Raw genomic sequence first — 16,391 nt, forward strand, 5'->3', positions numbered from 1 at the left:
GAGGGTTTGGGATTTCGGGGCTCCTGTGCTTTGGGGTTTGGGATTTCGGGGTTCCTGTGGTTTGGGGGTTTGGGGTTTCGGGGTTCCTGTGGTTTGGGGTTTGGGGTTTCGGGGTTCCTGTGGTTTGGGGGTTTGGGATTTTGGGGTTCCTGTGGTTTGGGGTTTGGGGGTTTGGGGTTTCGGGGTTCCTGTGCTTTGGGGGTTTGGGGGGTTGGGATTTCGGGGTTCCTGTGGTTCCGGGGTTTGGGGTTTCGGGGTTCCTGTGCTTTGGGGTTTGGGATTTCGGGGTTCCTGTGCTTTGGGGGTTTGGGATTTTGGGGTTCCTGTGCTTTGGGGTTTGGGGGTTTGGGATTTCGGGGTTCCTGTGCTTTGGGGTTTCGGGGTTCCTGTGGTTCCGGGGTTTGGGGTTTGGGGGTTCCTGTGGTTTGGGGTTTGGGGGTTCCTGTGCTTTGGGGTTTGGGGTTTGGGGGTTCCTGTGGTTCCGGGGTTTGGGATTTCGGGGTTCCTGTGCTTTGGGGTTTCGGGGTTCCTGTGGTTCCGGGGTTCCTGCGCCCCGTGCCGACGCTCTCTCCGCAGGGGGGCTGCTGGTGGTGCTGCCGCGGGCGCAGGCCGCGCGTTTCTGCGCCGAGCTGAAGGCGCCGGGCCGCGGGCCGGGCCTGCAGGCCTGGATCGTCGGCGTGGTGGAGAAGGGGCCCCGCGGCGCCCGAGTCATCGACAAACCCCGGCTGATCGAGGTGCCGCCCCGCGGGGCCCCCGAGAGCCCCGGGGAGCCGCCCCCGGAGCCGCCCCGGGGCCCCTGCTAGGGGAGAGACCCCCCGAGACAGCTCCCGCACGAGGGACCCCAAAGAGACGCACGAGGGACCCCAAAGAGACGCACGAGGGACCCCAAAGAGACGCACGAGGGAACCCCAAAGAGACGCACGAGGGAACCCCAAAGAGACGCACAAGGGAACCCCAAAGAGACGCACGAGGGACCCCAAAGAGACGCACAAGGGAACCCCAAAGAGACGCACGAGGGACCCCAAAGAGAGCCCCAAAACCAGGGCAGGACCGCCCGACAGAGCCACGCCAAGCCCACGGCTAGGGGATCCCAAAAAAACCCAAAAAAAAACCAAAATTGGGGCAGATACCGCCCGACAGAGCCACGCCGAGACCACGGCTAGGGGATCCCAAAAAAATCCCAAAATTGGGGCAGAACCCCCTGACAGAGCCACGCCGAGACCACGGCTAGGGGATCCCAAAGAAACACCAAAAAAACCCAAAAAAACCCCAAAATTGGGGCAGAACCGCCTGACAGAGCCACACCGAGACCCCTGCTAGGGGATCCCAAAAAAAACCAAAAAACCCCCAAAATTGGGGCAGATCCCCCTGACAGAGCCACGCTGAGACCACGGCTAGGGGATCCCAAAACAACCCAAAGAAACCCCCAAAAAAACCCCAAAATTGGGGCAGATCCCCCTGACAGAGCCACGCCGAGCCCCCTGCTAGGGGACCCCAAAAAACCCCCCCAAAAATCCCCGGGGCTCGCTGTGGCCAAAATCCCCAAAAGTCAAAAGAAATCCTAAAAAAAAATCCCATCAAAGCTGCCCCCCAAAAAATCCAAAGTCCCCCCAAATTCGGTCAAACCCCCCCAAATCTCTGCCCAACCCCCCCAGCGCTGCAGGGGACGCCCCCAAAATCCTGACCCAGCTCTGCACAACGAGGGTCCCCCAAAATTCCCCCCCCCCATTTTTTGGGGACCCCTCCCCCATCGTTTCCCCCCCTCCCCCCCCGGCTCTGCCCGATGAGCAGCGGGTGGAGCCCCCCCCCCCAGCACCCCAAAATCCCCCCGCGTGACGCCCCCCCCCAAAACCCCCCGCGGGGTGGGGGAGGGGCCGAGACCCCCCCTCAGTGAGGGGGGGTTGGGGGACCCCCAGAAATGGGGCAATAAAGGAGATTTCAGCCAAATTCGGGGGTTTATTGAGGGGGAGGGCCCCAAAATCCTGGGTGGGGTTTGGGGGTCCCCCCCACCCCCACAATGGGGGATGTCCAAGGGGTTTGGGGGGGCGCCCCGGGGGGGTCTGGGGGGGTTTGGGGTGCCCCGGGGTGATTTTGGGGCGCCCCCGGGGGTGTTTTTGGGGTGCTGGGGGGTGATTTTGGGGCACCCCGGGGGTGTTTTTGGGGGCACCCTCAGCAGTGTTTTTGGGGTGCTGGGGGGGTGATTTTGGGGCACTCTTGGGGGTGTTTTTGGGGCACCCCCAGGGGTGATTTCGGGGACACCCCGGGCGTGTTTTTGGGGACACCCTCAGGGGTGTTTTTGGGGTGCTGGGGGGTGTTTTTGGGGACACCCCGGGGGCGATTTTGGGGCACTCTCGGGGGTGTTTGGTGGGTGTTTTTGGGGTGCTGGGGGGTGTTTTTGGGGCACCCTCAGGGGTGTTTTTGGGGTGCCGGGGGGGTGTTTTTGGGGACACCCCGGGGGTGTTTTTGGGGTGCTGGGGGGTGTTTTTGGGGCACCCTCAGGGGTGTTTTCGGGGACACCCCGGGGGCGATTTCGGGGTGCCGGGGGCTGTGGGCCCCCCTCACTTGATGCAGTCCATGACGTGGATCTGCAGCGTGTCCATGTCCGGGGCCTTGTACTGGCACTTGGGGCAGCACAGGTCGGGCCCCTCCTCAGGGGGCGGCTGGAGCCCCCCAAAACCTGGCCAGAGGGGGGAGGGGGCGGTCAGGCCCTGCCCCTCCCCCCAGGGGGGAGTTTGGGGGTCCCGGGACCCCCCCCCGTACTCACCCGGGGCCGGGGCCGGGGGCGGCTCCGAGTGCCGGTTCCGCATCTCCTCCAGACGGGCCCTGGGGGCAGCGGGGTTGGGGGGTTGGGGGATTTGGGGGGATTTGGGGGGTTGGGGGGGATTTGGGGGGGATTTGAGGGGGATTTGGGGGGATTTGGGAGGATTTGGGGGGTTGGGGGAATTTGGGGGATTGGGGGGTTTGGGGGGGATTTGGGGGGATTTGGGGGATTTGGGGGATTGGGGGGATTGGGGGAATTGGGGGGATTTGGGGGAGCTGAGAGGTATTTGGGGAGATTTGAGGGGGTTTGGGGGATTTGGGAGGATTTGGGGGGGTTGAGGGGATTTGGGAGGAGTTTGAGGGGAATTGAGGGATTCTGGGGGGGATTTGAGGGGGTTTGCAGGGATTTGGGCTGTTTTGGGCTGTTTTCGGGGTGTTTCGGGTGGTTTTGGTGCTGTTTTTGGGCTGTTTTGGGCTGTTTTGGGGGTGTTCTGGGTGGTCTTGGGTTATTTTTGGGCTGTTTTGGGGTATTTTGGGGGGTTTGGGGGCTGTTTCAGGGTGTTTTCAGGGTGTTTTCAGGGTGTTTCGGGGTGTTTCCAGGGTGTTTTGGGGCTGTTTCAGGGTGTTTTCAGGGTGTATCAGGGTGTTTCCAGGGTGTTTTGGGGCTGTTTTGGGGTGTTTTCAGGGTGTTTGGGGTGTTTTGGGGCTGTTTCAGGGTGTTTTCAGGGTGTTTCGGGGTGTTTCCAGGGTGTTTTGGGGCTGTTTTGGGTTATTTTCAGGGTGTTTCGAGGTGTTTTCAGGGTGTTTGGGGTGTTTTCAGGGTGTTTTCAGGGTGTTTTCAGGGTGTTTGGGTTATTTTCAGGGTGTTTTCAGGGTGTTTCGGGGTGTTTTCAGGGTGTTTTGGGTGGTTTTGGGTTATTTTCAGGGTGTTTCGGGGTGTTTTCAGGGTGTTTGGGGGTGTTTTCAGGGTGTTTCGGGGCTGTTTCGGGGTGTTTTGGGGCTGTTTCGGGGTGTTTTGGGCTGTTTTCAGGGTGTTTTGGGTTATTTTCAGGGTGTTTCGGGGTGTCTGGGGGTTTGGGGGTCAGGCCGTACCGGGCCCCGTCCCCGCCCAGCCGCATCCGCAGCTGCTTCAGCTCCTCCTGCAGGGCCTCGCGCTGCCCGTGCAGCTGCTCCCGCGCCGCGCGCTCCGCCTCGAAATCCGCCCGGTAGATGTCGGCCTGGGAGCCCCGAAACCGGCCGGGAACCCCAAATCAGGCGGGGAACCCAAATCCAACAGGGAACCCCAAAATCCAACCAGGGAACCCGAAATCCAACCAGGGAACCCCGAAATCCAACAGGGAACCCGAAATCAGACGGGGAAAACCCAAATCCAACAGGGAACCCCAAAATCCAACCAGGGAACCCAAAATCCAACCAGGGAACCCCGAAATCCAACCAGGGAACCCGAAATCCAACAGGGAACCCCGAAACCGGCCGGGAACCCCAAATCAGGCGGGGAACCCGAAATCCAACAGGGAACCCCGAAATCCAACAGGGAACCCAAATCCAACAGGGAACCCCAAAATCCAACCAGGGAACCCGAAATCCAACAGGGAACCCCAAATCAGGCGGGGAACCCCGAAATCCAACAGGGAACCCAAAATCCAACAGGGAACCCGAAATCCAACAGGGAACCCCAAAATCCAACAGGGAACCCGAAATCCAACAGGGAACCCAAAATCCAACAGGGAACCCCAAAATCCAACAGGGAACCCGAAATCCAACAGGGAACCCCGAAATCCAACAGGGAACCCCAAAATCCAACCAGGGAACCCGAAATCCAACAGGGAACCCGAAATCCAACAGGGAACCCCGAAATCCAACAGGGAACCCAAATCCAACAGGGAACCCCAAAATCCAACCAGGGAACCCGAAATCCAACAGGGAACCCCAAATCAGGCGGGGAACCCCGAAATCCAACAGGGAACCCAAAATCCAACAGGGAACCCCGAAATCCAACAGGGAACCCCAAAATCCAACAGGGAACCCGAAATCCAACAGGGAACCCAAAATCCAACAGGGAACCCAAAATCCAACAGGGAACCCCAAAATCCAACAGGGAACCCGAAATCCAACAGGGAACCCAAAATCAGGCGGGGAACCCAAATCCAACAGGGAACCCCAAAACCCAACCAGGGAACCCCAAAATCCAACAGGAACCCCGAAATCCAACAGGGAACCCCCAAATCAGGCGGGGAACCCGAAATCCAACAGGGAACCCAAAATCCAACCAGGGAACCCCCAAATCCAACAGGGAACCCGAAATCAGACGGGGAAAACCCAAATCCAACAGGGAACCCAAAATCCAACCAGGGAACCCGAAATCCAACAGGGAACCCCGAAATCCAACAGGGAACCCAAAATCCAACAGGGAACCCCGAAATCGGCCGGGAACCCCAAAACCCAGCTGTGGAACCCCAAAATCAGCCAGGAACCCCAAAATCAGGCAGGGAACCCAAAATCCAACAGGGAACCTGAAATCAGACGGGGAAAACCAAAATCCGGCCAGGAAACCCGAAACCCAACCAGGGAACCCCAAAATCCAACCAGGGAACCCCCAAATCCAACCAGTAACCCCAAAATCAACCAGGGAACCCCAAAATCCAACCAGGAACCCCAAAATCCAAACAGGAACCCCAAAAATCAACCAGGGAACCCCAAAACCCAACTGGGGAACCCCAAAATCAACCAGGGAACCCCAAAACCCAACTGGGGAACCCCAAAATCAACCAGGGAACCCCAAAATCCAGCCTGGGACACCCCAAAATCCAGGCCTGTCCCCAGGACCCCTCAAACCTCTCTGGGGACCCCCAAATCCCCCCAGCCCCCCCTTGAGGACCTTCCCCTGGTTTTGGGGGGTCGGGGGAGGTTTGGGGGGGTCAGGGGAGGTTTGGGGGGGTCGGGGGATATTTGGGGTGTTCGGGGGTCTCTGGGGGGGTCGGGGGAGGTTTGGGGGGATCAGGGGAGGTTTGGGGGTCTCTGGGGAGGTTTGGGGGGGTCGGGGGATATTTGGGGGGTTCGGGGGTCTCTGGGGGGGTTGGGGGAGGTTTGGGGGGGTCAGGGGGGATTTGGGGGGGTCCAGGTGAGATTTGGGGGGATCAGGGGAGGTTTGGGGGTCTCTGGGGAGGTTTGGGGGGTCAGGGGGGATTTGGGGTGTTCGGGGGTCTCGGGACCCCCCAAATCCCCCAGCCCCACCTGGGCCTGCAGCACGGGGATGGTCTCCAGGGCCGCCCGCTGGTGCTCGGCCTCGGCCTTGAGGCGGTCGATGAGCTCCTGCTTGAGAGCCAGCGCCGCCTCGGCCGCGCGGAGCTGCTCCTGGGCCACCTGGGGACAGGGACATCACCTGGGACACCACCTGGGACACCACCTGGGACATCACCTGGGACACCTGGGACACCTGGGACACCTGAGAGAACACCTGGGACACCTGAGAGATCACCTGGGACACCTGGGTCACCCCCTGTCACCCCCAGCGCCGCCTCGGCCGCGCGGAGCTGCTCCTGGGCCACCTGGGGACAGGGACATCACCTGGGGACATCACCTGGGACACCTGAGAGATCACCTGGGACACCTGAGAGATCACCTGGGACACCTGTGTCACCTGGGACACCACCTGGGACACCACCTGGGACACCTGAGAGATCACCTGGGACACCCCCTGTCACCCCCCAGCGCTGCCTCGGCCGCATGGAGCTGCTCCTGTGTCATCTGTGGGACAGGGACACCTGGGACACCTGGGGGCCACCTGGAGGTCACCTGGGACACCTGGGGGCCACCTATGCCACGTGAGAGATCTCCTGTGACACCTGAGGGGTCACCTGGAACACCTCTGAATCACTTGTGGGTCACCTGTGCCACCTGTGGGTCAGCTGTGCCACCTGAGAGGTCTCCTGGGACACCTAAGGGGTCACCTTGTGACACCTGGGGGTCATCTGTGCCACCTGAAAGATCTCCTGTGACACCTGAGAGATGACCTGTGTCACCTGTGCCACCCCCAGCCCTCCCCTCCTGTGTCACCTGGGGCACCACAGTGACACCTGGGGGGTGGCACTGTCACTTGGGGACTCACCTGAGGGCCACGGGGACATCCCAGGTGACCCCAAGGGACATCCCAGGTGACCCCAAGGGACACCCCAGGTGTCCCCAAGGAGCCACAGGGACATAATGAAACAGGGGACAAGGGGCTGTCCCAGGGGAGGGACGTGACCCTCCATGTCCCCGGGTGTCCCCGGTGTCCCCGGTGTCCCCCGGTGTCCCCTGCTGTCCCCGGGTGTCCCCTGCTGTCCCCTGCTGTCCCCTGCTGTCCCCTGCTGTCCCCTGTCCCTCACCTGGCTCCGTTTGTCCCCCTCCAGGCTGGCCTTGATGTGGGCGTCGTACTCCTGGAACAGGTGATGGTAGGCGGCCTGCAGCTGCACCAGCTTCCTCCTGGGGACACGGGGACATCGGTGGGGACATCGGGACATTGGGGACACTGGGACACTGGGGACAGCCAGGAGATATTGGGGACATTGGGGACATTGGGGACATTGGGACATTGATTGGAGACATTGACTGGGGACATTGATTGGGGACATTGGGGACATCGGGGACATCGGGGACATTGGGGACATTGGCTGGGGACACTGGGGACACGGGGACATTGGGGACACTGGGGACGTTGGGGACAGCCAGGAGATATTGGGGACATTGAGGGACTTGGGGACGTTGGGGACATTGGGGACACTGGGGACATTGGTTGGGGACACTGGGGATATCGGGGACATCGGTCAGGGACATTGGGGACAATGGGGACACTGGGGACATCAGGGACATTGGGGATATCGGGGACACTGGGGACACTGGGGAATTGGGGACATTGGGGACACTGGGGACATCAGGGACATCGGGGATATCGGGGACACTGGGGACACTGGGGGATTGGGGACATTGGGGACATTGACTGGGGACATCAGGGACATTGATTGGGGACATTGAGGACATTGGGGACACTGGGGGGACATCGGGGACATTGGGGACATTGACTGGGGCCATGGATTGGGACCACTGGGGCCGTGGGGCCAGCGGGTGTCCCCAGGTGCCACCCGTGTCCCCGGTGTCACTCACTTCTCCTCGGTGGCCCCGTGCCGCTCCACCCTCAGGGCGGTTTCCAGGTTGGTCACCTGGAGCCGCAGCTGGTCCAGCTGCACCTGGTGGCCCTGGGCCACCTCCTCCAGCTGCTGGCAGCGCTCGGCGTCACCGCGGGCCCTGCGACACCCGGGACACCCTGTGTCACCCTGTGTCACCCACTGTCACCCTGTGTCACCCACTGTCACCCTGGGCCACCTCCTCCAGCTGCTGGCAGCGCTCGGCGTCACCGCGGGCCCTGCGACACCCGGGACACCCTGTGTCACCCTGTGTCACCCACTGTCACCCTGTGTCACCCACTGTCACCCTGGGCCACCTCCTCCAGCTGCTGGCAGCGCTCGGCGTCACCGCGGGCCCTGCGACACCCCAGGGACACCCGCTGTCACCCGCTGTCACCCACTGTCACCCACTGTCACCCATTGTCACCCACTGTCACCCTGTGTCACCCACTGTCACCCACTGTCACCCACTGTCACCCTGTGCCACCCACTGTCACCCACTGTCACCCATTGTCACCCACTGTCACCCACTGTCACCCTGTGTCACCCCTGTCACCCATTGTCACCCACTGTCACCCTGGGCCACCTCCTCCAGCTGCTGGCAGCGCTCGGCGTCACCGCGGGCCCTGCGACACCCGGGACACCCTGTGTCACCCTGTGTCACCCACTGTCACCCTGTGTCACCCACTGTCACCCTGGGCCACCTCCTCCAGCTGCTGGCAGCGCTCGGCGTCACCGCGGGCCCTGCGACACCCCAGGGACACCCGCTGTCACCCGCTGTCACCCACTGTCACCCACTGTCACCCATTGTCACCCACTGTCACCCTGTGTCACCCACTGTCACCCACTGTCACCCACTGTCACCCTGTGCCACCCACTGTCACCCACTGTCACCCATTGTCACCCACTGTCACCCACTGTCACCCTGTGTCACCCCTGTCACCCATTGTCACCCACTGTCACCCTGGGCCACCTCCTCCAGCTGCTGGCAGCGCTCGGCGTCACCGCGGGCCCTGTGACACCCCATTGTCACCCACTGTCACCCACTGTCACCCCGTTGTCACCCTGCTGTCACTCGGCGTCACCCTGTGTCAGTGTCACCTCCTCAAAGTGGTGGCACTGCCTGACATCCCCTTGGGCTCTGGGTGTCACCTGGTGTCACCCGGTGTCCCCTGCGCAGGTGTCACCCCGGTGTCACCTCCCAGAGGTGGTGGCACCACTCAGCGCCCACTGAGCCCTGGGACACCCCGGTGTCACCCGGTGTCACCTGTGCAGGTGTCACCGGCCCTACTGCAGTGTCACCTCCCCTTGGGGACAGTCCCCAACCCCGACCACCCCTCGTGTCCCCCCAGGTGTCCCCATGTCCCTGTCCCCATGTCCCCCCAGGTGTCCCCAGGACCTCCCAGGTGTCCCTGTGTCCCCCCAGGTGTCCCCATTGTCCCCAATTGTCCCCACCTGTGCTCCAGGTGTCCCCAGGTGTCCCCATGTCCCCATGTCCCCATGTCCCCAGGTGCCCCCAGGTGTCCCCATGTCCCCATGTCCCCATGTCCCCATGTCCCCATGTCCCACCTGTGCTCCAGGTGTCCCCAGATGTCCCCATGTCCCCATGTCCCCATGTCCCCATGTCCCCAGGTGCCCCCAGGTGTCCCCATGTCCCCATGTCCCCAGGTGTCCCCATGTCCCATGTCCCCATGTCCCACCTGCGCTCCAGGTGTCCCCATGTCCCCATGTCCCCAGGTGCCCCCAGGTGTCCCCATGTCCCCAGGTGCCCCCAGGTGTCCCCATGTCCCCATGTCCCCATGTCCCACCTGCGCTCCAGGTGCTCTCTCTCCGCCCGGCTCCTCTCGAGGCGATTTTGGCTCTCCCGGAGCTCCCCCAGCAGAGACGTCACCTGAGCCTGGACCTGGGCCTTGTCCTGCTGGGGACAGCACGGGGACACTGTCACCCTGACGGGGACAGCACGGGGACACTGTCACCCTGACGGGGACACTGCCACCCTGCTGGGGACACTGTCACCCTGACGGGGACAGCACGGGGACACTGCCACCCTGACAGGGACACTGTCACCCTGACGGGGACACTGTCACCCTGCTGGGGACACTGCCACCCTGCTGGGGACAGCACGGGGACACTGTCACCCTGACGGGGACACTGCCACCCTGATGGGGACACTGCCACCCTGACGGGGACACTGTCACCCTGCTGGGGACAGCACGGGGACACTGTCACCCTGCTGGGACACTGCCACCCTGCTGGGGACAGCACGGGGACACTGTCACCCTGATGGAGACACTGTCACCCTGCTGGGGACACTGTCACCCTGATGGGGACAGGGACGGGGACACTGTCACCCTGACGGGGACACTGTCACCCTGTGGGGAGGGGGACACTGCCACCCTGATAGGGACAGCGATGGGGACACTGCCACCGTGCTGGGGACACTGTCACTGTGCTGGGACAGGGACGGGGACACTGCCACCCTCTGCGTGTCCCCAGCTATCCCCAGGTGTGGCCAGTGTCCCCAGATGTCCCAGGTGTCCCCATGTCCCCACGGAGCCCCTGGTGTCCCCAGAGCTGTCCCCAGGTGTCCCCACGGCAGTCCCTAGTGTCCCCAGGTGTCCCCGAGTGTCCCCAAATGTCCCCAGGTGTCCCCAAATGTCCCCAGCTGTCCCCAGGTGTCCCCAGGGCTGTCCCCAGGTGTCCCCAAATGTCCCCAGCTGTCCCCAGGTGTCCTCAGGTGTCCCCAAGTGTCCCCATGTTCCCAGGTGTCCCCAGGGCTGTCCCCAGGTGTCCCCAAATGTCCCCAGCTGTCCCCAGGTGTCCTCAGGTGTCCCCAGGGCTGTCCCCAGGTGTCCCCAAATGTCCCCAGCTGTCCCCAGGTGTCCCCAGGGCTCTCCCCATGTCCACAGGTGTCCCCATGTCCCCAGATGTCCCCAGGTGTCCCCAGGTGTCCCCAGGTGTCCCCATGTCCCCAGGGCTGTCCTCAGGGCTGTCCCCAAATGTCCCCAGGTGTCCCCAGGGCTGTCCCCAGGTGTCCCCATGTCCCCACGGAGCCCCTGGTGTCCCCAGGTGTCCCCAGGTGTCCCCGAGTGTCCCCAAATGTCCCCAGCTGTCCCCAGGTGTCCTCAGGTGTCCCCAGGGCTGTCCCCATGTCCCCAGGTGTCCCCAGATGTCCCCAAATGTCCCCAGATGTCCCCAAATGTCCCCAGGGTTGTCCCCAGATGTCCCCAAATGTCCCCAGATGTCCCCAAATGTCCCCAGGGCTGTCCCCAGGTGTCCCCAAGTGTCCCCATGTCCCCATGTCCCCATGTCCCCAGGTGTCCCCAGGTGTCCCCATGTCCCCATGTCCCCGGTACCTCCAGCTGTCTCCTCAGGCTCTGCAGCTGCAGCTCGGCCGCGCGGGAAACGTCCTGAGCCCGGAGCTCGGCCACGGCCACGCGGGCACGCAGGGCCACCAGCCTGTCCCCAATGTCACCAAATGTCCCCAAGTGTCACCAAACATCACCAAACCCTGCCCAGGGCCACCAGCCTGTCCCCAATGTCACCAATGTCACCAAACATCACCAAACCCTGCCCAGGGCCACCAGCCTGTCCCAAATGTCACCAATGTCACCAAACCCTGCCCAGGGCCACCAGCCTGTCCCCAATGTCACCAAACGTCACCAAACCCTGCCCAGGGCCACCAGCCTGTCACCAATGTCACCAAGTGTCACCAAATGTCACCAAACATCACCAAACCCTGCCCACGCAGGTGCGCAGTGACACCAGCCTGTCCCCAAATGTCACCAAACCCTGCCAGGTGCTACCAGCCTGTCCCCAAATGTCTACAGATGTCACCAACTATCCCCAGACTGTCCCCAGGTGTCCCCTGGTGCCCCCAAGTGTCCCCAGATTGTCCCCTCGTGTCCCCAGACTGTCCCCAAGAGCCCCCCAGTGTCCCCAGACTGTCCCCAGACTGTCCCCAAGTGCCCCCAGACTGTCCCCAGGTGTCCCCAGACTGTCCCCAAGTGTCCCCCAGTGTCCCCAAGTGTCCCCAGTGTTCCCAGACTGTCCCCAAACTGTCCCCAGACTGTCCCCAAGTGTCCCCAGACTGTCCCCCATGTCCCCAGTGTCCCCAGACTGTCCCCAGTGTCCCCCGTGTCCCCAGTGTCCCCAGACTGTCCCCAGACTGTCCCCAGTGTCCCCAGTGTCCCCAGACTGTCCCCAGTGTCCCCAGTGTCCCCCGTGTCCCCAGTGTCCCCCGTGTCCCTGACTCACTCAGCCTCAGCCTCGGCCAGGCGCTGCCTCAGCTGCTCCTCGGAGCTGGGGGGACACGGGAGGGGTCAGGAGGGGTTGGGGACATCGGGGTGTCCCCAAGGGGCAGGGACAGGGACAGGGACAGGGACAGGGGACAGGGACAGGGACAGGGGACAGGGGACAGGGGACAGGGACAGGGGACAGGGGACAGGGACAGGGGACAGGGACAGGGACAGGGGACAGGGACAGGGACAGGGACAGGAGATAGGGGAGAGGGACAGGGGACAGGGACAGGGGACAGGGACAGGGACAGGGACAGGGGACAGGGACAGGGACAGGGGACAGGGACAGGGACAGGGACAGGGGACAGGGACAGGGGACAGGGACAGGGACAGGGGACAGGGACAGGGACAGGGGACAGGGACAGGGGACAGGGACAGGGGACAGGGGACAGGGACAGGGGACAGGGACAGGGGACAGGGGACAGGGGACAGGGACAGGGGACAGGGGACAGGGACAGGGGACAGGGGACAGGGGACAGGGACAGGGGACGGGGGACAGGGACAGGGACAGGGGAGAGGAACAGGGGACAGGGACAGGGACAGGGGACAGGGACAGGGGACAGGGGACAGGGACAGGGGACGGGGGACAGGGACAGGGACAGGGACAGGGACAGGGGAGAGGGACAGGGACAGGGGACAGGGGACAGGGACAGGGGACAGGGACAGGGGACAGGGGACAGGGACATGGACAGGGACAGGGGACAGGGACAGGGGACAGGGACAGGGACAGGGGACAGGGACATGGACAGGGACAGGGGACAGGGACAGGGGACAGGGGACAGGGGACAGGTCCTCACCTGGGCTCCGGGACAGCGGGGACATCCTCGAAGGGGGGGGACACCGAGCGGGGGGGCGCCTCGGGGGGCTGTGGGGACATTGGGGGACGTCAGGGGGACATTGGGGGGACATTGGGGACATCAGGGGGACTTTGGGGACATCAGAGGGACACTGGGGACATCAGAGGGACACTGGGGGCTCCCCAGGGGGACATTGGGGGCTCCCTAGGGGGACACTGAGGACATCAGGGGGACATTGGGGATGTCAGGGGGACATTTGGGACATCAAGGGGACGTCAGGGGGACACTGGGGTCATCAGGGGGACACTGGGGGCACCCCAAGGGGACATTGGGGACATCAAGGGGACTTCCGGAGGTCACTGGGGACATCAAAGGGACATTTGGGGCACCCCAGGGGGACATTGGGGGCACCCCAGGGGGACACCAGGGGGACCCTGGGAGACACTGGGGACATCAAGTGGACACTGAGGACATCAGGGGGACAGTGGGGGCACCCCAGGGGGACACTGGGGACATCAGGGGGACATTGGGGACATCAGGGGCACCCCACAGGAGCTGGGGGGCCAGCGAGGGGACACGGGGAGGGGACACAGGAAGGGGACACGAGGAGGGGGACACACACACCTCAGTGCTGGCGTCAGGGCTGCTCCTGCAGATGTCCCCAGGATCCCTGAGAGTGTCCCTGAGGGTGTCCCTGATGTCCCCAGCGGTGTCCTTGGTGTCCGTGAGGATGTCCCTGATGTCCCCGGGGGTGTCCCTGATGTCCCCGGGGGTGTCCTTGGTGTCCCCAGGGGTGTCCTTGGTGTCCCTGATGCCTCCAGCGGTGTCCCCGGCGGTGTCCCCCACGTCCCCGGGGGTGTCCCCGACGTCCCCGGGGGTGTCCCCGACGTCCCTGGGGGTGTCCCTGCCGTCCCCGGGGGTGTCGGGGGTGTCCTCAGGGCTGTCCCCGGGGGTGTCCCCGCGCTGTCCCCGCAGGTGCAGCACCAGCTCGCGGGCCTGTCCCCAACGTCCCCAGAGCAGCTCCCGCTCGCCCCGGCGCTGCTGCTGCAGCTTCCGCAGCTCCTCCAGGCGCTGCCGCAGCGACTGCGTGCAGTGACACAGGGCACCTGGGGACAGGGACAGTGACACAGGGACAGCAGTAACACAGGGCACCTGGGGACAGGGACAGTGACACAGGGACAGTGACACAGGGACAGTGACACAGGGACAGCAGTGACACAGGGCACCTGGGGACAGGGACAGTGACACAGGGACAGCAGTGACACAGGGACAGTGACACAGGGACAGTGACACAGGGACAGTAACACAGGGCACCTGGGGACAGGGACACAGGGACAGTGACACAGGGACAGCAGTGACACAGGGCACCTGGGGACAGGGACAGGGACAGCAGTGACACACAGGGACACAGTGACACACAGGGACAGCAGAGACACAGGGCACCTGGGGACAGGGACAGTGACACAGGGACAGCAGTGACACAGGGACAGTGACACAGGGACAGTGACACAGGGACAGTAACACAGGGCACCTGGGGACAGGGACACAGGGACAGTGACACAGGGACAGCAGTGACACAGGGCACCTGGGGACAGGGACAGGGACAGCAGTGACACACAGGGACACAGTGACACACAGGGACAGCAGAGACACAGGGCTCCTGGGGACAGGGACAGTGACACAGGGCACCTGGGGACAGTGACAGGGACAGCAGTGACACAGGGACAGTGACACAGGGCACCTGGGGACAGGGACAGGGACACAGGGCACCTGGGGACAGTGACAGGGACAGCAGTGACACAGGGACACAGTGACACAGGGCACCTGGGGACAGGGACAGTGACACAGGGACAGCAGTGACACAGGGCACCTGGGGACAGGGACATTGACACAGGGCACCTGGGGACAGGGACAGTGACACAGGGACAGTGACACAGGGCACCTGGGGACAGGGACAGTGACACAGGGCTCCTGGGGACAGGGACAGCGACAGTGACACAGGGACACAGGGCTCCTGGGGACAGGGACAGTGACACAGGGACAGTGACACAGGGACAGTAACACAGGGCACCTGGGGACAGTGACAGGGACAGCAGTGACACACAGGGACAGCAGAGACACACAGGGACAGCAGAGACACAGGGCTCCTGGGGACAGGGACAGTGACACAGGGCACCTGGGGACAGGGACAGGGACAGCAGTGACACACAGGGACACAGTGACACACAGGGACAGCAGAGACACAGGGCTCCTGGGGACAGCAGCGGGGACAGCAGTTACACTGGGGACATTGGGGGCATGAGGGACATTGGGGACTGGGGACACTGGGGGCACTAGGGACACTGGGGACACTGGGGGGACTGGGGACACTGGGATGCTGGGGGCATATTTGGGACATTGGGGACTGGGGACATCAAGAGGAACTGGCAACATTGGGGGGATTGGGGACACTTTTTATATTGGGATGTTGGGGGGACATTGGGGACTGGGGACACTGGGGGGACTGGGGATTGGGGACACTGGGGAAATGGGGGGGACATTGGAGGTGATGAGGGCATTGGGGACACTGGGGGGACTGAGGACATTGGGGACATTGGGGGGACATTTGGGACATTGGGGACTGGGGACACTGGAGGGGACATTTAAGGTGCTGAGGGCATCGGGGACATTGGGGACGGGGGGAACATTGGAGGTGCTGAGGGGACATTGGGATGTTGGGGGGACATTGGGGGGACACTGGAGGTGCTGAGGGGACATCGGGGGACATTGGGGACTGGGGACATTGGGACATTGGGGGGACATCGGGGGGACCCTGGGGACGGGGGGGACCCTGGAGGTGCTGAGGGGACTCGGGGGACACTGGGGACACCCCAGTGGGGACACGGGGACACCTCTGGGGACCCCCGCCGTGCCACCCATGGTCCCTCCCGGCCCGGCCCGGCTCTCACCCCTCAGCTCGCGGTTCTCCGCCCTCAGCCGCTGCAGCGCCTCCACCAGCGCCGGCTCCGCCTCGGGCCCCGGCTGCACCATCTCTGCGGGCCGCCGCCAGCGCCCGCCGCTCATCGGCGGCTCCCGGGCGCGCTTCGGGGCCGAGTTCGGGGATTTTTTTTTTTTGGGCCGAATTCGGGGATTTTTGGGATCCCGGAGGCTCCGGCGGCGGCGCCGCCGCCACTTCCTGCTTCCGCCGAGAGCGCGTGACGTCACCGCGCCCCGCCGCGCTTCCGCCTCGGTCGATGTCGTGGCGGCGCCATAGCAACGCCGAGGGCGGAGGGCGCCGATTGGTTACGCCTCCGCGCGTAGCCCCGCCCTCCCTCGGCGATGATTGGTTGAGGCTGGAGAAAGCTCGGCGGTGATTGGTGGGTAAGGGGACAGGG

The 16,391-nt window shown here is 63.6% G+C and overlaps 2 protein-coding genes across 10 annotated transcripts in view; one reads left to right on the forward strand and one right to left on the reverse strand.

Annotated features, from left to right (window-relative positions):
- Nucleotides 1-1,947, forward strand: part of LOC110483408 (selenide, water dikinase 1) — a 9,920-nt gene extending 7,973 nt beyond the window's left edge. Inside the window, exon 9 of the mRNA XM_077789761.2 lies at nt 577-1,947. Coding sequence (XP_077645887.2) covers nt 577-803 — 227 coding nt within the window. The 3' untranslated portion in view covers nt 804-1,947. The remainder of the gene's footprint in view (nt 1-576) is intronic.
- Nucleotides 1,937-16,213, reverse strand: IKBKG (inhibitor of nuclear factor kappa B kinase regulatory subunit gamma). Of its 9 annotated transcripts, XM_085563778.1 has the most exons (13): nt 15,966-16,213; nt 13,642-14,123; nt 13,018-13,085; nt 12,180-12,224; nt 11,279-11,381; nt 9,731-9,840; nt 7,903-8,043; nt 7,128-7,224; nt 5,995-6,123; nt 3,853-3,977; nt 2,765-2,823; nt 2,516-2,677; nt 1,937-2,471 (listed from the first exon to the last, which is right to left on the reverse strand). In XM_085563778.1, the coding sequence occupies exons 1-12, from the start codon at nt 16,078-16,080 to the stop codon at nt 2,559-2,561; spliced, it is 1,593 nt and encodes a 530-aa protein (XP_085419904.1). In that variant the 5' UTR covers nt 16,081-16,213; the 3' UTR covers nt 1,937-2,471; nt 2,516-2,558. The 9 variants fall into 9 exon arrangements, with proteins under 9 accessions (XP_085419904.1, XP_085419903.1, XP_085419905.1 ...); XM_085563777.1 differs by having other exon boundaries at nt 1,937-2,677; nt 15,966-16,205; XM_085563779.1 differs by having other exon boundaries at nt 1,937-2,677; nt 9,731-9,837; nt 15,966-16,203.
- Nucleotides 16,214-16,391: the final 178 nt, after the last annotated feature.

The sequence above is a fragment of the Lonchura striata genome, chromosome 31 (assembly GCF_050655825.1).
Source record: "Lonchura striata isolate lonStrDom1 chromosome 31, ASM5065582v1, whole genome shotgun sequence".
Taxonomy (NCBI): Eukaryota; Metazoa; Chordata; class Aves; order Passeriformes; family Estrildidae; genus Lonchura; species Lonchura striata.